General features: G+C 50.1%; 1 protein-coding gene across 1 annotated transcript in view; it reads right to left on the bottom strand.

Annotated features, from left to right (window-relative positions):
• Positions 1-20,073, bottom strand: part of LRRC72 (leucine rich repeat containing 72) — a 50,594-nt gene that overhangs the window by 16,819 nt on the left and 13,702 nt on the right. The window contains exons 2-6 of the mRNA XM_068235109.1: positions 19,646-19,719; positions 18,157-18,226; positions 10,678-10,759; positions 8,269-8,382; positions 1,403-1,492 (exon numbers count right to left, since the gene is read on the bottom strand). Coding sequence (XP_068091210.1) covers positions 1,403-1,492; positions 8,269-8,382; positions 10,678-10,759; positions 18,157-18,226; positions 19,646-19,719 — 430 coding nt within the window. The remainder of the gene's footprint in view (positions 1-1,402; positions 1,493-8,268; positions 8,383-10,677; positions 10,760-18,156; positions 18,227-19,645; positions 19,720-20,073) is intronic.

The following is a 20,073-nucleotide window of genomic DNA, read 5'->3' as shown; positions in this document are numbered from 1 at the left end:
TAATCTGTTTATGTTGTTTGATCCCCAATCAGCTTGCAGGTCATCATCTTTACTACTGGAAGACATAAAAAAAAAAAAAGCAGACAGCACCATTATTTCCCACAATGCAACAAGGCTCACAGACAGGAAGCTGACATCACACTGTCAGCTTCCTGTCTCTATTTGAGAAAAGGTAAAGATTTCTCATGGGAAAGGGGGTATCAGCTACTGATTGGGATGAGGTTCAATTCTTGGTTACAGTTCCTCTTTAATTGGCAAGCAAGCCAGAATTATTTGCATCACAAGGACTCTGCGTTTAGCCGCTTTAAGAGATTGGCATTAAGTTTTTACCTGTTTTGATGACCAACAGTCACCACCAGGGAATAAAAAAAAAGCCTTCCCAGAGGGAGCAATGACAGCAATACAAATTCCTAGGAAGTCTTGAAGGGGACCTGAACTCAGAACTTCCTCTCTGCTCTAAAAGATAAGCAACAGCATAATACCCTTTACAGAAAAACATTTATTTGTTACAGCTGATACAAATTCTGCAATAAATCTGCAGTGTGTCTACTTCCTGCTTTCATGGAAGCAGACGTGTTGGTAACATCCTGTGTTTACAGGATGTCAGAGGATCTGACACAGCTGAGAGATCACATTACAGTGGTGATTAGTCACAGATGAGGGGGGATTAGACAGGCTAAACTCTCTAAATACACACAGGGTGCATTTCTCTGTTTTCCTTCTGTCCTGTACAAGAGTTCAGGTCCACTTTAACATCATCCTGGGCTACCAAAAACTGAAACAGCTGTGGCCAGAGTTCCCCTTTAATGCTTTAGTAAGGCCTCAGCTCAGTGCAGAAATGACACATTTACATGCCCTGGATCACTGCTAATCAGTATCAGGAGTTCTGGGCAACACGCCGTACACGACCAGTGGGGCGATCGCTGGCGGAGGCCTCTCTTAAACTGGAGGGATTTCCTTACATCATTTCATTTAAGAAAACAAATTTGAATACACTTTGCTTCTTGCATTTCTATTATAGAATAACGGATTTTCTTTCCGTCAGACCCCCCCCCCCCCCCGGGTCCCCCTTTGCGCTGTGTGGAGGGCCTCCACTGCCGTCATTCTGTGTAAATTCCCTGCCACACAAGCTTAAACAACACAAAGCAGCAGCCGGAAAGCCACACATTTCAACATTCTAATTTGACAAATCCAACTTAATTCGGTGCTGGACTTTGTCACTTGCTGGCGATAATTACACCAGGCCTGAAAAATGTGCGCTGTGGGCAGGAAAATCTGTTTCGCTTTAGCGAGTGTGTGGGAATGTATTTTTGGGTGGGTGGCATATTTACACCCAGCAGAAACAAGCCGTGCTTTTCACCGAGAGGCTGGAACTGGCCGCGGGCGCTGCGGAGACACTTACGTTCCCTATCGAGCAGCTCCAGCGAGGGGAGGTGGTGCAGGACGTAGACGCGATAGCCCGAATCCTGCGCCAGCGGGTTGTGAAACAGATCTGCCAGGGAAACAACAAGCACAAATATTTTTTTTTATTATTATTTAGTATTTATATAGCGCCGACATCTTCCGAAGCGCTGTACATTATCTTGTCACTTAACCATCTTAGCGGTATGGACGAGCTCAGCTCGTCCATCCCCGCCGATGGCTGCCGCTCAGGCCCTGCTGGGCCGATTTTTACGAAATAAAAAGCAGCACACGCAGCCGGCACTTTGCCAGCCGCGTGTGCTGCCTGATCGCCGCCGCTCTGCGGCGATCCGCCGCGAGCAGCGGTGAAAGAGGGTCCCCCCAGCCGCCTGAGCCCTGCGCAGCCGGAACAAATAGTTCCGGCCAGCGCTAAGGGCTGGATCGGAGGCGGCTGACGTCAGGACGTCGGCTGACGTCCATGACGTCACTCCGCTCGTCGCCATGGCGACGAAGTAAGCAAAACACGGAAGGCCGCTCATTGCGGCCTTCCTTGTTTATTCTGGGCGCCGGAGGCGATCAGAAGAACGCCTCCGGAGCGCCATCTAGTGGGCTTTCATGCAGCCAACTTTCAGTTGGCTGCATGAAATAGGTTTTTTTTAATTTAAAAAAAACCCTCCCGCAGCCGCCCTGGCGATCTTAATAGAACGCCAGGGTGGTTAAAGGACAGCTGTAATGAGAGGTATATGGAGGCTGCCATATTTATTTCCTTCTAAGCAATACCGGTTGCCTGGCAGCCCTGCTGATCCTCTGCCTCTAATGCTGGGCATACACTGCTCAATTTTGCAGCTCGATTCCGCGCCCGATCGTTTTCCGCGCGTTTTTCTTATCTTTTCCCATTGTCCTCCATGCAGAATCGAGCGCGGAAATGATCGGGTGGGAGATCAGACATGATGGAAATTATCTATTGAGCCATCTCAATGGCTCAAAAACAAACTGCGTATTCCCAGCATAATACTTTTAGCCTAAAAGTGGGTACACACGTCAGATAAAAGTCTTTGGAAAATGAAAGAACACAGACCTATTTTACCCCCCTCCATGTAGTATGAGAGCCATACTCTACACAGTCTATTCTATGGAGCTGCACTCCCCATCAGACAGAAATCTTTGCAAGATGCTGCACACATGTAACAGATCAGTGGGCTTGATTCACAAAGCCGTGCTAACCGCATATAATGACCGTGCTATGCGTTTAGCGCACAATGTAACGCGCGTGAAGGTTTACGCATGTAAAGACTTACACGCAAAAGCTAACGCGGCAAAGTGCGCGCATTAACGCTCGAACACCTCCGTTAGCGCAAGCACGTAAATCTTCACGTCACATTGCGTGCCAAACGCATAGCACAACGTTAGCACGACTTTGTGAATCAAGCCCACTGATCTGCAAATTGCATTCATAGTCTACGATATCTGCAGATCTCATACACACCTTGTTTAACAGATATTCATCTGCAGATCAGACGATCATCTGCAGATCTGAAGATCCATACATCTGCAGATGATTGTACGTTAAACAAGGTGTGTATGAGATCTGCAGATATCATAGACTATAGGTGCGTACAGACGCCGGATTTCTTCAAACGACGGGTCTTGGCGCAGCCGTTCTGACGACAGTTTCCGCGTGTGTACAGTCTGTCGGCAGGCTGATAAGGCTGGTTTTGACCAATCCGCCAAGCGGATCAGTGAAAACCAGCCTTATCAGCCTGCCGACAGACTGTACACATGGGGAAATTGTCGTCAGAACGCTCGCCCTCTGGGCGGGTCTGACGACGTGCCGTTTGAAGAGATCAGACGTGTGTACGCACCTTATGAATGTATTTTGCAGGAACAGATCTTTTGCAGGAACTGATCTTTTGCAGATACTGATCTGTTGCATGTGTACAGCATCTTTGTGTGCAGCATCTTGCAAAGATTTTTATCTGATGGGGAGTGCAGCTCCATAGAATAGACTGTGTAGAGTATGGCTCTCATACTACATGGAAGGGGGTAAAATTGGTCTGTAATCTTTCATTTTCCAAAGACTTTTATCTGATGTGTGTACCCACCTATAGACCCTGAACAAGCATTCAGCAGATCAGGTGTTTCTGACATTATTGTCAGATCTGACAAGATTAGCTGCATGCTTGTTACTAGTGTGATTCAGACACTATGCAGCCAAATAGATCAGCAAAGCTGCCAGGCAACTGGTATTGTTTAACAGGAAATAAATATGGCAGCCTCCGTATTTCTCTTGTTACAGTTGTCCTGTAAGTGTCCTTCAGAGGGGCTCAAAATCGAATCCCTACCGTAGTCATATGTCTATGCATGTATCGTGTAGTGTGTGTATCGTAGTCTAGGGCCAATTTTAGGGGGAAGCCAATTCACTTATCCGTATGTTTTTAGGATGTGGTAATAAACCGTAGGAGGTGCACCTTACCTTAATGGCATTGCACTGTATTTCCTATTTTCTGTGAATTCTGCTTTTTTTTTTGTGTGTGAGATGTGAAGATAGTGAAGTCAATAAAACGCAGAAAACTAGTGTAAAAATTCACATTTTGCACAAAAACTCACATCTTGAAGTTAATTAGATGTATTTTCATGTAAATTAGCTTAATTGATATTCATGTGGAAAAAAAAAAATCACAAAGCAAACTTTCACATACAAACATAGATAAAAATCACAAAACCGCACACTAATGCTCTTTAAAATAAATAAAAGGTACTTTGCCGTTAGCCGGGCGCATCCACTAGGTGGCGATAATTACTATTTCCCCTCCAGGCCTCCATGGATAGTAGGGAAAGATGTAATTCTGGTGGAGTTTTATCGCCACCTAGTGGATGCGCCGGCTAACGGAAAAGTACCATAAAGAGAACCGTAATCACAAAAACACAGAATCATGCATGCTGGGAAAAGCACATGCTTTCTCCGCAAGGAAAAGTGTGAATGGCCGCTGAGGGCTTGAGGTGGCCGTACATCTATAGACTTGGCGGATTCAATTATTATTATCAAATCTGTCTGGTGTGTTTTTAAGCTGTCTGTCTGGCCGGTGTGTGGCTGAGCTGTCTGGCTATCCAATGTGTCGCTAAGCTGTCTGGCTGACCAGTGTGGAGCTGAGCTGTCTGGTAGCCTGGTGTGCTGCTGAGCTCTCTGGCTCGTGTGTGGCTGAGCTGTTTGGCTGGCCGATGTAGAGACAGAGCTGTCTGGCTGGCCGATGTGTGGCTGAGCTGCGTGGCTGAGCTGTCTGGCCTTTGTATGGCTGAGCTGTCCGGCCGATGTGTCACTGAGCTGCGTGGTAGGCGAGTGTGTGGCTGAGCGGTCTGGCTAGCCGATGTCTGGCTGAGCTGTCTGGCTGGCCGGTGTGTGGCTATGCTGTCTAGTAGACTGGTGTGTGGCTGAGCGGTCTGGCTGGCCGGTGTCTGGCTGAGCTGTCTGGCTGGCCGGTGTCTGGCTGAGCTGTCTGGCTGGCCGGTGTGTGGCTGAGCTGTCTAGTAGACTGGTGTGTGGCTGAGTGGTCTGGCTGGCCGGTGTGTGGTTGAGCTTCATGGCTGAGCTGTCTGGCTGGCGTGTGGCTGAGCCGTCTGGCTGGTGTGTGACTGAGCTGTCTGGCTGGCCTGTGGCTGAGCTGTCTGGCTGGCCTGTGGCTGAGCTGTCTGGCTGGCGTGTGGCTGAGCTGTCTGGCTGGCGTGTGGCTGAGCTGTCTGGTTGGCGGTTGTGTGGCTGATGAGCTGTCTGGCTGGCGTGTGGCTGGTGTGTGGCTGAACTGTCTGGCTGGCGGTTGTGTGGCTGAGCTGTCTGGCTGGCCTGTGGCTGAGCTGTCTGGCTGGCGTATGGCTGAGCTGTCTGGTTGGTGGTTGTGTGGCTGATGAGCTGTCTGGCTGGCGTGTGGCTGGTGTGTGGCTGAACTATCTGGCTGGCGGTTGTGTGGCTGAGCTGTCTGGCTGGCATGTGGCTGATGAGCTGTCTGGCTGGCGTGTGGCTGAGCTGTCTGGTTGGCGGTTGTGTGGCTGATGAGCTGTCTGGCTGGCGTGTGGCTGGTGTGTGGCTGAACTGTCTGGCTGGCGGTTGTGTGGCTGAGCTGTCTGGCTGGCGTGTGGCTGAGCTGTCTGGCTGGCGTATGGCTGAGCTGTCTGGTTGGTGTGTGGCTGAGCTGTCTGGCTGGTGTGTGGCTGCGCTGTCTGGCTGGTGTGTGGCTGAGCTGTCTGGCTGGTGTGTGGCTGAGCTGTCTGGCTGGTGTGTGACTGAGCTGTCTGGCTGGCGTGTGGCTGAGCTGTCTGGCTGGCGTGTGGCTGAGCTGTCTGGCTGGTGTGTGGCTGCGCTGTCTGGCTGGTGTGTGGCTGAGCTGTCTGGCTGGCATGTGGCTGAGCTGTCTGGCTGGCGTGTGGCTGAGCTGTCTGGCTGGCGTGTGGCTGAGCTGTCTGGCTGGCGGTTGTGTGGCTGAGCTGTCTGGCTGGCGTGTGGCTAATGAGCTGGCTGGCGTGTGGCTGGTGTGTGGCTGAGCTTTCTGGCTGGCGTATGGCTGAGCTGTCTGGCTGGCGTATGGCTGAGCTGTCTGGCTGGCGTGGTACTGAGCTGTCTGGCTGGCGTGTGGCTGAGCTGTCTGGCTGGCGTGTGGCTGAGCTGTCTAGCTGGCGTGTGGCTGAGCTGTCTGGCTGGCGGTTGTGTGGCTGAGCTGTCTGGCTGGCGGTTGTGTGGCTGCGCTGTCTGGCTGGCGTGTGGCTGAGCTGTCTGGCTGGCGTGTGGCTGAGCTGTCTGGCTGGCGTGTGGCTGAGCTGTCTGGCTGGCGTGTGGCTGCGCTGTCTGGCTGGCGTGTGGCTGCGCTGTCTGGCTGGCGTGTGGCTGAGTTGTCTGGCTGGCGTGTGGCTGAGCTGTCTGGCTGGCGGTTGTGTGGCTGATCTGTGGCTGAGCTGTCTGGCTGGCGTGTGGCTGAGCTGTCTGGCTGACGTGTGGCTGAGCTGTCTGGCTGGCGTGTGGCTGAGCTGTCTGGCTGGCGTGTGGCTGAGCTGTCTGGCTGGCGTGTGGCTGAGCTCTCTGGCTGACGTGTGGCTGAGCTGTCTGGCTGGCGTGTGGCTGAGCTGTCTGGCTGGCGTGTGGCTGAGCTGTCTGGCTGGCGTGTGGCTGAGCTGTCTGGCTGGCCTGAGCTGTCTGGCTGGCGTGTGGCTGCGCTGTCTGGCTGGCGTGTGGCTGAGCTGTCTGGCTGGCGTGTGGCTGAGCTGTCTGGCTGGCGTGTGGCTGAGCTGTCTGGCTGGCGTGTGGCTGAGCTGTCTGGCTGGCGTGTGGCTGAGCTGTCTGGCTGGCGTGTGGCTGCGCTGTCTGGCTGGCGTGTGGCTGCGCTGTCTGGCTGGCGTGTGGCTGAGTTGTCTGGCTGGCGTGTGGCTGAGCTGTCTGGCTGGCGGTTGTGTGGCTGATGTGTGGCTGAGCTGTCTGGCTGGCGTGTGGCTGAGCTGTCTGGCTGACGTGTGGCTGAGCTGTCTGGCTGGCGTGTGGCTGAGCTGTCTGGCTGGCGTGTGGCTGAGCTGTCTGGCTGGCGTGTGGCTGAGCTGTCTGGCTGGCGTGTGGCTGAGCTGTCTGGCTGGCCTGTGGCTGAGCTGTCTGGCTGGCCTGTGGCTGAGCTGTCTGGCTGGCCTGTGGCTGAGCTGTCTGGCTGGCCTGTGGCTGAGCTGTCTGGCTGGCCTGTGGCTGAGCTGTCTGGCTGGCGTGTGGCTGAGCTGTCTGGCTGGCGTGTGGCTGAGCTGTCTGGCTGGCGTGTGGCTGAGCTGTCTGGTTGGCGGTTGTGTGGCTGATGAGCTGTCTGGCTGGCGTGTGGCTGGTGTGTGGCTGAACTGTCTGGCTGGCGGTTGTGTGGCTGAGCTGTCTGGCTGGCGTATGGCTGAGCTGTCTGGTTGGCGGTTGTGTGGCTGATGAGCTGTCTGGCTGGCGTGTGGCTGGTGTGTGGCTGAACTGTCTGGCTGGCGGTTGTGTGGCTGAGCTGTCTGGCTGGCATGTGGCTGATGAGCTGTCTGGCTGGCGTATGGCTGAGCTGTCTGGTTGGTGTGTGGCTGAGCTGTCTGGCTGGTGTGTGGCTGCGCTGTCTGGCTGGCGTGTGGCTGAGCTGTCTGGCTGGTGTGTGGCTGAGCTGTCTGGCTGGCGTGTGGCTGAGCTGTCTGGCTGGCGTGTGGCTGAGCTGTCTGGCTGGCGTGTGGCTGAGCTGTCTGGCTGGCGTGTGGCTGAGCTGTCTGGCTGGTGTGTGGCTGCGCTGTCTGGCTGGCATGTGGCTGAGCTGTCTGGCTGGCGTGTGGCTGAGCTGTCTGGCTGGCGTGTGGCTGAGCTGTCTGGCTGGCGTGTGGCTGAGCTGTCTGGCTGGCGTGTGGCTGAGCTGTCTGGCTGGCGGTTGTGTGGCTGAGCTGTCTGGCTGGCGTGTGGCTAATGAGCTGGCTGGCGTGTGGCTGGTGTGTGGCTGAGCTTTCTGGCTGGCGTATGGCTGAGCTGTCTGGCTGGCGTATGGCTGAGCTGTCTGGCTGGCGGTTGTGTGGCTGATGTGTGGCTGAGCTGTCTGGCTGGCGTGTGGCTGAGCTGTCTGGCTGGCGTGTGGCTGAGCTGTCTGGCTGGCGTGTGGCTGAGCTGTCTGGCTGGCGTGTGGCTGAGCTGTCTGGCTGGCGTGTGGCTGAGCTGTCTGGCTGGCGTGTGGCTGAGCTGTCTGGCTGGCGTGTGGCTGAGCTGTTTGGCTGGCGTGTGGCTGAGCTGTCTGTCTGGCGTGTGGCTGAGCTGTCTGGCTGGTGTTTGGCTGGGCTGTCTGGCTGGCGGTTGTGTGGCTGGTGTCTGGCTGAGCGGTCTGGCTGGCCATCAGGGATTACTCAGGACTCGCAGGTTCGCCATCCTTCTCATCTCTCTCACAGTTTTCTTCAGGCCGGTCAGTCGGTTGTCGTTCAGCATCAGAGTGTGCAGTGAGGACAGGTGACTGAGGGAACCTGGAGACACAGAGAAGGAACTCGTCACTGCCTGGAAGTGATTCCAGTTGGGACATAATCAGATTATAGCTAACTGTCATTGATAAGGAGTTACAGCCCCAAACCTCATGCCTGGCAGAAAACTGCTTCTGAGGGCAAGGACTAGATAAAAAAAAGACTATTCCATCACCCTCCTTCCACCACCATCACCCTCCTTCCACCACTGGGCGGTGCTGCAATGCTCAGACCTTAACCACTTCGCATCCAGACCTTGTTATCCCCTTATGGACCAGAGCAGTTTTGACGTTTTAGCTATGTCCCTATTCAATCAGCAATAACTTTATCTCTACTCACTACACCTAAATGATCTAGATATCGGGGGGGGGGGGGGTTTTCAAGACAAACCAGGCTTTCAATTGGGAGTATTTAGTCCCAAGAACAATTTTGTTTTCTAGGCATTTTAATGGAAAAAAAGGAACAAAAATAAAAAAAAATGCAATATTTCTCAGTTTTTAACAATTCCAGTTTAAAAATAAAAAGTGCCACAGTGATAAAAACCATGGCACCAGTTTTATGTCCCCCACTAATATAGTCAGATGTGTCCCGAGTATCAGCCCAACCTTCCCAGTATATCCAGATGTGACCCCAATATCAGCACTCCCCGTATAGTCAGATGTGTCCCTTGTATGTACCACCCCCCAGTACAGAGAAACAGTACCGCCCCCAGGATTGGCACCCCTCATTATAGGCAGATATGTAAAAGGACAAAAGTTCCCCCATTATAGCCATATGTGCCCCCAGAATTGGCCCCCCTTACCAATTATAGCCAGATGTGCCCCCAGTATTAGGTTACCCCCCCCCCAGGTAAGAAAATGAGCCCCCATTGTTAGATCCCCCCCCCCCCCAGTTACTCAGATGCCTGGCAGGTTTTTAGCACCCTCCTATAAAAAAAACAAAACTATTAAATAAAAACTACCCCACCCCCCCACCCAGTGTGTATAGCCAGATGTGCCCCCCCCCCCCCCCCCCTACATCAGACAGCCCTTCCGAGCTCAGGTAGCCTAAAAATATGTAAATGAAGCAGCCTCCCTCACCTTACCTAGTTCCAGCGATGAGCCTGCAGCCCCAGCCTTCGATCCCCGCTCTGCACTCAGCTGATGACATCATCAAGCCGGGACCCGGGTGACCAGCATTACGCGAGTGCAGAGCGGGGATCGGATGCTCGGGCTGCAGGCTCATCACTGGAACGAGGTAAGGTGAGAGAGGAAGCTTCATTTACAGTTTTTTAAGCAATCTGTGCACAGAGGAGGGCGAGATGAAGGATCACTAATTGGCTACAGCGGTGATCATTCATCCGTGGGGGGATCAATAATTGGCTACAAGGGAACATGAGCCCTTTCACCAATTAGTAAGGCAGCTGAGAGTGCCGGGGGGTGCGCTTGGAAGCGCTCCGATGGTGCACTGCAGAGCTTTAACCTAAAATCGTATATCTACGTCATTGTGGCTTGGAGGATGCCACAGATGACGTAGATATACTGTAGCGGTGGATTAAGTGGATAATCTGGCGCCCAATCACCACATTTCATGTGGCTGTTGGGAGAAGAGGATGTTGGGAGTGTTTCGCTGCTGCAGGTGGAGGAGGAGCCAATCCAGCATCTGGACAGGTAACTATGACAGCTTCCTGCACCGCTCTGCACGGCCTGGAAGTCACCAACGGCAGAAAAAGAATTGTCCTTGTAGCCAGGGGCGTTGCTAGGATCCAAAGAAATCCGGGGCACTTTTGGGTACTCCATCTAGAAAATGGGTGTGGCCACGCACCATAATGTGGGTGTGGTCATGGGTGAAGCTGAAGTTACATGAACTTAACAGTGGTCTAAGTAGAAAAAAATTATAAAAAATGCAGCATATCACATAAATAGGCAGTGTCACTTAAACATAGCTAGGCAGAGTTACCTGGCTTCTGTGCTGGCTGGTCTGGCTTTCTGCTGGGCGGGCGGGCTGGCCTGCCACTAGGTTGTCTGGCAGTTCCCACATAGCATTCCCTGACCTTCTAGTGGACCCCCTCCCATGCTCCCGCGGGCCTCCCATTGAGGCAACACAACTCCCAGCATGCCCCATAGAAGAGCCACAGCTCCCAGAATGCCCACCATTGAGGCACCACAGCTGACTCTGCCTGGGGACATTCAGGTCACCCCAGAATAGAACCGGGGCAGGTGCCACTGATCTTTGGGGCTAGCAGACACCCCTGCCTGTAGGCACATGTAGTCTTACGATATGTGGCTGCTAAGAGGCTAAAGAAGATTTTGAAACGTTCACCTGTTATATCGCTGAGCTCGTTGTGGTCGAGATACAGCTCAGACAGACGGTAATTCATGCTCAGAAAATGTATCCTGGAAATCTGAAACACACAAGAGCACAAACACTGAATATTCCTATTCTCCATGCTTCCTTAGTACAAGTTACTATTCCCCCTCATACGCCTTCCTCCAGAGACTACGGTATTGGCTTTAGGGGAGTGTGATGGGGGGCAGACCGTACCAAGTGAATGCAGAGCAAATGGATGCCTGCTTACGCAGCGTGTAATCTTAAAGAGACACTGAAGCGAAAAAAAAATATGATATTATGATTTGTATGTGTAGCACAGCTAAGAAATAAAACATTAAGATCAGATACATCAGTCTAATTGTTTCCAGTACAGGAAGAGTTAAGAAACTCCAGTTGTTATCTCTATGCAAACGAGCCATTAACTCTCTGACTAAAGGTGGCCATACACTGGCCCGATTCGCGGCCGTTTCGACAGCAGATTCGATCCTGGGATCGAATCTGCTGCCAATCGTTGGCGCTAAACGCACCCGCCGATCCGATTTCCTCCCGAAATCGGATCGGTCCTTCGATCGCGCCGTGCGGGAAATTACCCTCGATCGCCCGCGGGTAGGAAGCGTGTCGCTAGCGGCGGCCGATCCGATCAGGTATACATTACCTGACGCTGGCTCCCGGGCGTCTTCTCCGCGCTGCACCACTCTGTTCCTGCTCCATCCCGGCGCATCCTGTGTCACTGCAGTGACCAGGAAGTTCAAATAGAGGGCGCTCTATTTGAACTTCCTGGTCACGGAGTGACACAGGAAGCGCCGGGATGGAGCAAGAACGGTGCGGTGCAGCGCGGAGAAGACGCCCGGGAGCCAGCTTCAGGTAATGTATACGGGGGGGGGGGGGCACAGGCGGCAGGAGCAGCTCAACAGATTGTGATCGGTTTCAGGCTGAAATCGATTCACAATCTGTTTGCAGTAAAGGCAGCCATACGATCCCTCTCTGATCAGATTCGATCAGATAGGGATCTGTCAGCTGGTCGATCTAATGGCAAATCGACCAGTGTATGGCTACCTTTAGTCTTAGTCGTGGAGAGGGCTGTTATCTGTCTTTTATTATCTCGACTGTAAGTGAACTGTTTACTTTTTCTCTGCTAGAGGAGAGGTCATTACTTCACAGACTGCTCTGAAAGACTCATTTTGAATGCTGAGTGTTGTGTAATCTGCACATAATATAGAATGATGCAATGTTAGAAAAAACACTATATACCTGAAAATAAAAGTATGAGAATGTTTTCTTTGCTGCTAATCTTCTAGTAATTATTCATAGTACACAACCAATTCACTATATCATATTTTTTTTTTTTCGCTTTAGTGTCTCTTTAAGGTGGCCACACAAGTTAAGATAGCTACCCAATGTAGCAAACAGACCAATCCCTCTTTGATTTGATCACTGAGGGACTGAGGGTACACAGATTATCAATAGATTTCAATGTGAAATCTATTGAAAATCTATCGAACCACGAAATAATCATTTAGGGGGAGTAGGGGCGGGCGCCATGACGTGATAACATAAGTCACGCTCCCTCCCATGGATCGGGTGTGGAAACATCCGCATGGTGAACGGCGTCTCCGTACCCGAGAGTGAGGCAGGGGTCACACTTACCGGCTTTCTTATGCGTTTTCTGCACAGAAAAACTGACTTCAACTGAGAACTCATGTTAATCAATGAGCTAGGTCACACTTTAATGCAGATTTCGCATGCAGAAAAAAAACTGACATCTTGCGCAATTTGTCAGTTTTCTCTATAAATTACATTAGCTGTTGTACGGTAGAGGTCACATTTGTCTTTCAGTTTTCTGAAAAGTGTAGAAACTGAAAGACAAGTGTTACCCCTGCCTGAGAGACGCTAAGCCGACTGCATAGTGAATGGTACCCAAAGCTCCGGTTAAAACGAGAGACGCTAACTATCCATAGCACAGCAGGTACTACGTGTGGTGCATGAGCTCGCATCCCCCGAACGCTGAGAGAACCGCTGACACGTCACTGAAGGGAGCGGCTCCAGAATCAGTGCTCACGTCTCCTGAACCTGGGCCTAGAAGCCGGCGGCAGGCTTGAGGGCAAAAGCCCAAAAGCCCAAAAGACTCTGTCCTGTGTGAGGTCCCATCAGAGGGGGGCTTGAAAGGCCCTGTGAATACCTCCTGAAATGGCAGGGGGCACCAAGAAAAAAGGTACGGAATCAATCAGGTACCCAAAAAACCTGCAAGCCTTAAGAAAGTCTGTTCCTACCTAAAGACTCTACCTACTAAACAGGATCTATGTGATCAAACAGAGAAGATCCTGGCGGCTGCGCATACCGAAGTGGCGGGGATGAACTAGCAGCAGTTATCGCTAAAAATGAGTCTCTGGGGGCCGAACTGTTGAAGGTTAAAACAGCAATAACCGAACTCCAGCAGGATAAAAGCAATCAAGTAGCTCTTAATACAGTCCTATGCATGCAGTTGGAAGAGACGCATAATTATTCCCAACGTCTAAATATCAGGATTCTGGGTTTACGGGAGACTGTGAGTGCAGAGAGACTGCAAGCGACAGCTCAAGGAATTTTCAACAGGATCTTGAAAAGATCGGAAGAGCGACCGATAATGATTGACAGGATCCACCGGGCTTTGAGACCGGCCCCAAAGGCAGGCGAAAGGGACAGGGATGTGATCCGTTGACTACATTACTTTACAGAAAAGGAGGCCATTAGTGTGGAAGAACCCTGAGATAACTTTTGAAGGGAAACCTGTGCAGCTTTTCCAGGACCTGGCCACCTCGACACTTCAGCAGAGGAGAGCTCTTAGACCGTTGATACAAGTTCTGCAGAAAGAAAAAGTTGTGTGTAGGTGGGGACATCCGCTCTCATTATCCATTAGAAAAGGTGCTCTAGCTTTTGTTTTGAGAAACCCGAAGGAACTACCGGATCTATTTCGAGCATTGGATATTCCATCAGTGGAAGTGCCAGACTGGGACCCAGAGAGTATTGTGATGGGTAAGACGTGGAAAACCCGTTGAAACTGATGCCATTATGATATCTGGAGGCAGAGAGGTCCTCTCAGGGTGAATTAACATCATAAGCTGGTGTACCACCTTTTTTTCTTGTAGGAAGGGGGGTAGTAGAAAAAGGGAAAAATAACTCTCATGTGGTCTTAGACTTTATAAAATACACTGAAAGACTGAGAAGGAGAATCGGTCATATGATCTTTGTGTGGGGAGGTGGTTTGGGTGGGAAGGGCGGAATGCGGCTGGGGGGCGCACTTCAGGGCCTACACCCCGAGAGGGTGAGGGAGGGGAGGGGAAATAGAGAACGAGGATAAAAATGGGTATTGGAATGTGCAATTTATGCGTATGACAGCTTAATATGTGAGCTCTGATGTACGGTGTTGTATCTATCTATACTGTATTAAGAAAGAGACTCTACCCTAGTGAAAGCCACACTTTGGAAGTTGATTGATATATCTCTAAGGGGATTACTGTAAGTGATGAAGCCTGGCCCTTTTCCCTGGACCTAAGTCCATTAATAAGATCTTGGGAGGGATAATATTGAAAATGGGGATGGCTAGGGGATAGAAGAAAAGTGAAAACCCGTGCCGTGGGGGGGAGGGGGGGGTGACTAAATCTCGTTGAGATGTCTTGACCTCGACCTCTGGTTGGGCAAGATGCCCACAAAGAGGGAGGTAGAGAACCTTACCAACCGGTCGCCGGCGGGTCGGAGGTCTGAAGCTGGGCTGCCTGGCAACGGGGACGGCTGGGGGGGAAGCGGGCTTCCAATTTGCCCGACGTGCGGAAGCCCATGCTGGCACCCAAGAGGAAAGAATGGGCACAGTGGAGAAGGGACAAGCTGGAAGAGACAGGAGAAGGAGAGTGGAGGAGGGGGGGGGGGGGGGGGGGGAGAGGTTGAAATTGCAGTAATTGATCTGTAAATATCTAGATATTATGTATTACTGTGATGATTGTATTGTATTACTGTTAAAAAATATAAAATATCTTTTTGATAAATAAAGAATATATAAAAAAGAGAGGTGGGGATGTTTCCATGGGACTAGCGAGATCGGTGATCTGCCTTGGCGAAGTTGGAAATTATTGATTTCTGGTGGCAAAGGCACATGTTCGTTTCGGGTGTTTAATACCCTTCATCAGGCCTCCTTGTAGTATATAATTGTCTTTCAGGCCCAGTTGACTATAAGAGCCAGATCAGTATAAGATTAGAAAAAAGGCATCCGACCAGCCGAGAGCAATAACACTATCCCACAGGTGAGCTGAACATGTGTCCTTGCCATCGGAAATTGATTATTGCTAATGCCACCAGAAATTAATTGTTGCTGGCTTTGTCGGGCCAGATTGTGGATCTTGCTGGTCTCGTGGAGGTATCTGCTGATTGGCTTCACTGCTATTCTTGAAGACTGATTTTTTTAGATAAAAGTTTTATGAATATTCACTTTTTGTACTTTTTGTATGAATAAAGTTGTATCGATTTTTTGCAAGAAAAAAAAAGAAAACCTATGGAAGCACATCACACTGTTTGATATGGTGCAACGCTACGGGCCGTCAATCTGCCGGCGCTTCCCCGCAACCCCGATCAACCAGCATTTTCCACAGCAGATTCGATTAGACATTTGGAGCATTTAGTAGGGGTGGGGGAGGGCAGCAGTAGTCAGCATTCACATTTAGGGGCAGTATTTTTACAAAAAATGAGTTTTTCAATTTGAAAAATTTGGGTCTAAATAATTTACACTAAAAAATGTGACTGGTTAGAGAATTTGATTTGTCCCCTTACCAGTTTAGTTGGGCTTAAAGAGACTCTGAAGTCTCCCTAAAATGAGGTTTTTATTTTAAAAACCTCATTAACATTATAGTCCGACCTAAAACGCTGCAGAACCGCGGCTGAAAACCCCCTCCATCACCCCAAACTCAGGGGGGTACAGGGCAGGCAAAATCCACGACTTTCTTGGTCTTGGATTTTGCTGCCGCCTCTATGCGCGTCAATCAGTGCGTATCTCCGCCTCTCCCCGCCCCTCTCAGTGAAGGAAGACTGAGAGGGGCGGGGGAGAGGCGACGATCGGCACTGATTGACGCGCATAGAGGCAGAGCTGCGCTGCCTCTATGTGGAAGTTGCCTGCCGTGTACCCCCCGTGAGTTTGGGGTGATCGAGGGGGCTTTCAGCCGCGGTTCTGCCGTGTTTTAGGTCGGACTATAATGTTAATGAGGTTTTTAAACTAAAAACCTCATTATAGGGAGACTTCAGAGTCTCTTTAAAGTGTCCCCTAGGGCACATGTGATATGATAAGATAGACATGTGTATGTACAGTGCCTAACATACAATCAACTAGGCTGTGTTCCTTTTCTTCTTTTTCTACCTGAAAGAGTTAAACATTCAGGTAAGCAAGTGACCGTTTCTCTCCAGTTGGGAGCTAGTTGGAATATAGCGCAACTCTCACCAATGAGGCCCGGTTCACATTAGCGGTGGCCGTCCGGAATCGCCGTGCCGGAGCCGCACCGCTTGCAGAACGGACGGAACGGACGCACGGCATAGCAATGAAAGCCTATGCGTCCGTTCACATGCGTCCGTTCTGCCGGACCGGAGCCGGACCGGATCCGGGCCGGATCCGGACTCCGGCCTCCGTTCCAACATGCGCTATTTTTTGATCCGGCTCCTCCGGCAGCCGTATCCGGGGCGGAGCCGGACTGCACCATCCGGCCAATACAAACCAATGGGAACCGGAGAGCGCACAACACACTGGCTGAGAAATCCGGATGTTCTACCCCACTTCCTATGCGGATTGTTGCGGCGATATTGGATGGGGACACGTGGGCAAGCATTTTGGAGTGGAGCAGCACAGCTGGATCCGGATCCGGAGATGTTGGCAGCATGTCGCAGGTGGAGGTGAGTGCTAAACAGCAGAGGGCCTGATTCCACAGGTCCCCCTTCTGCTGACCTCCCAGACCCCAACTTTTTTTTTGTTTTTACGTTACTTTTGCCAAACGGATCCGGATCGCATCCTGATGAACACCTGATGCAACCTGACCGGATCCGGATCGGATCCGGATCAGAACCGTACGGTTCCGATCCGGATCCGGTCCGGATCCGGTCAGGTCATCCGGTCCGTTTGGCAAACAACCGCAAGTGTGAACCGGGCCTGAAAGAGTTACAGCCATAAAACTCATGGCTGGCAGAAAACAACTTCTGAGGGCAAGGGCTAGCTAGATTAAAAAAAAGGTCAATAGTTCATAGATTGAAAAAGGCAAAACTCAACACCCATATTATAAAGAGACCCTGTTCCGAATAGGGATTTCTAAGAACATGAATCCCTTTTTAACAGTAACAGTAAAGCTGTTTCCTCAGATTATTTACCCTTTTCTTGCCTTTTTGAAACACTGAAACACTGTTTTAAAGAAGGACAGCTAAAAAAGCCACATGCAGGTTCCTGACCCGTCTACAACTGAGTTCACTTTTTAACATTTAAAAAATAAAACTTGAAGATAACTTAAAGAGACTTTGAAGCGCGTCTAAAAGCATGTTATTACTGTAAAGCCTCATCTACACGTATAGATGAGGCGGCGATCCAGCGGCTCGATTAGCTGCCGGATCGCCTCTTCCGCGTCCCTGCGCATACCCGCCGCGTCCCCGCTCGCCACATTCGATTCCCCGTTCGTCCCCGCTTATCTTCCGCTCGATTCCCTGCCATTGTCCCCTCGCGGGAAGCGAGCAGGGAATCGGCGGTGGGGAGATCCGTCCTGTCGGATCTTATCAATCGAGCCGCATGAGCGCCTCGATTGATAAGGAACATCGCGGCCGCATCTACGCGTGTAGATGCGGCTTTAAGCACTATAGATAGTGCTAAATCGCCGCATCCCTGCGGTAAAACGAGGGGTTTATGCCCCCCAAATCCCCCCTGCAAAATCCACGACTTTCTTGGTCGTGGATTTTGCTGCCCATGGAGGCAGAGCTTTGAGCTGAAGCTCTGCCTCTATGTGCGTCAATCAGCGGTGGATCTCCACCTCTCCCCGCCCCTCTCAGTGAAGGCAGATTGAGAGGGGCGGGGGAGAGGCGGCGATCAGCGGGGATTGACGCGCTAAGAGGCAGAGCTACAGTCATAAGCTCTGCCTCATCAGGAAGCACTCCCCGAGTTTGCAGAAGGGATTTGGGGGGTATAAACCCCTCGTTTTGCTGTGGGGATGCGGCGGTTTAGCACTATCTATAGTGCTTTACAGTAATGACATGCTTTCAGACTCACTTCAGAGTCTCTTTAAGGCAAACCTGAACTGAAAATAAACTGATGAGAAACAGTTGTATCTGTTCTCCTACTCCTAAAAATAACTTTTTATAAAATCTCAGAATTTTATTTTCTGTTTAAAAGCTAAAAAAGTAGGTTTAATGTTTTGTTGTTTCGTCTGAACGATATAGTATTTCACACAGTCTTTCAGTGTCCCAGAGCTACATTCTCCTCACCTTGTTGTGATTCAGCCACAGATATTTCAGCATGCGGAACCTGGAGAGGTCTGGCACATCTCGGAGACCTCTGTGACAGAAATGGAAAACAGGTTAAAATTAAATTTCCAATCGGTATGAGGCCTGGAACTCACTACAAATCGCAAATCACTAACGCAATCGCTAGCGTTCTGAATTTGCGTTTTGTAAGCGATTTCATGAGCGTTTTCCAGCGATTTTGGTAGCAATTTTAAAAAGTGAAAGCTTTTTGGCAGCAATTGTGAGGGTGATTTTGCGATTAGAGATTTTAATTCTGATTGGTTCTTTCAATTTATTATAATTTTCTTTACAGTTTGCAGTCATTTACAATCGCACACAAATCGCTATGTGTAGTGATTCATGAGCGATTTGCCAGCGCTTCAATACTTTACAATGAAGCGCAAATGCTCCCAAAATTCTGCATGTCCTGTGATTGCGATTTTGCTAATCGCTATCGCTACTGTGGAGTTGTTACATTTATTTACATTGGCAGAGCTTTTAAGGAAATCGCTAGTGATTTAAAGCGCTCCCTAAACGCTCAAAAAAGCATTCTAGTGGGTTCCAGGCCTCAGGGCTGGTGGACACCAAGAGCGCTTTGGATCGCTTTTAAAAATGCTATCGATTTGAAAAGCGCTTGGCTAATGTATTTGACTGGGATGGATCACACCAGAGCGATGTGATTTTCTCCCAAACACGGGTCCTGCAGCAGGCCGCCATATGTATTTCCTTTTAAACAATACCAGTTGCCTGGCAGCCCTGCTGGTCTCTTTGTCTGCAGTAGTGTCTGAATTACATCAGGAACAAGCATGCAGCTAATCTTGTCAGAAACACCTGATCTGCTGCAGGCTTGTTCAGGGTATATGGCTAAAAGTATTAGAGGCAGAGGATCAGCAGGGCAGCCAGGCAACTGGTATTGAAGGAAATAAATATGGCAGCCACCATATATTTCTAAATTCAGATATTGTAACAAGATTAGCTGCATGCTTGTTTCTGGTGATTCAGACACTACTGATGCCACAAAGATCAGCAGGACAGCCAGGCAACTGGTATTCTTTAAAAGGAAATACATATGGCAACCACCATATCCTTCTCACTTAAAGTTACCTTTAAGTACACTCACCATAATTATAAGTACTACGGTATTGGATAATGCAGCACAGGAAGTGGTCTGTTCGTTCAAGGTCTGGACTCCCCTTAACACAGCCCAGTTCCTGAACAACATAATTGTCCCTTTAAAATGGACAATTATGAGTTATACAGGTTCTGTGGCTGTTCAAATGCAATTTAGATACTGATTGTAGCCCCAGAACAAGCATAACTTAGAGGTGTCAGTATTTAACGGGATGATTTGGCAACTCTGTTCCTAAAACAGAGAAAAGCAGATGAGTTTATGATACAGTAAATGCCAGATTATGACAAGTTCAGATGATACATTGAACACCAACGGTGATATCAGGATATGTATACTTACTTCCTGCCCAGATACAGCTCACATACATCAGAGTCCGTCCTGTAGCCACAGTCCTGTATCTGCTCCTCCATCACCTGTATACACAGAGATCTACAGTCACTGGATATGCAGTGTGTGCACAACTGAGTGAGGCTTCATTCACACCTAAAAACTCAAACGCAAACTCCAGGCTCCAGACTCCATGCAACAGATTAGGTGCTCTGACTGAAGTCAGACTGGATTAGCTGCATGCTTGTTTCAGGTGTGTGATTCAGCCACTACTGCAGCCAAAGAGATCATCAGGACAGCCAGGCAACTGGTATTACTTAAAGAGGAACTCCTGTGAAAATAATGTAATAAAAAAGTGCTTCATTTTTACAATAATTATGTATAAATGATTGAGTCAGTGTTTGCCCATTGTAAAATCTTTTAAATCCCTGATTTACATT

Source organism: Hyperolius riggenbachi, chromosome 5, assembly GCF_040937935.1.
Source record: "Hyperolius riggenbachi isolate aHypRig1 chromosome 5, aHypRig1.pri, whole genome shotgun sequence".
In the NCBI taxonomy this organism is placed as follows: domain Eukaryota; kingdom Metazoa; phylum Chordata; class Amphibia; order Anura; family Hyperoliidae; genus Hyperolius; species Hyperolius riggenbachi.
The sequence above is the reverse complement of the archived record's forward strand: the minus strand, read 5'-3'. Positions and strand labels throughout refer to the sequence as shown.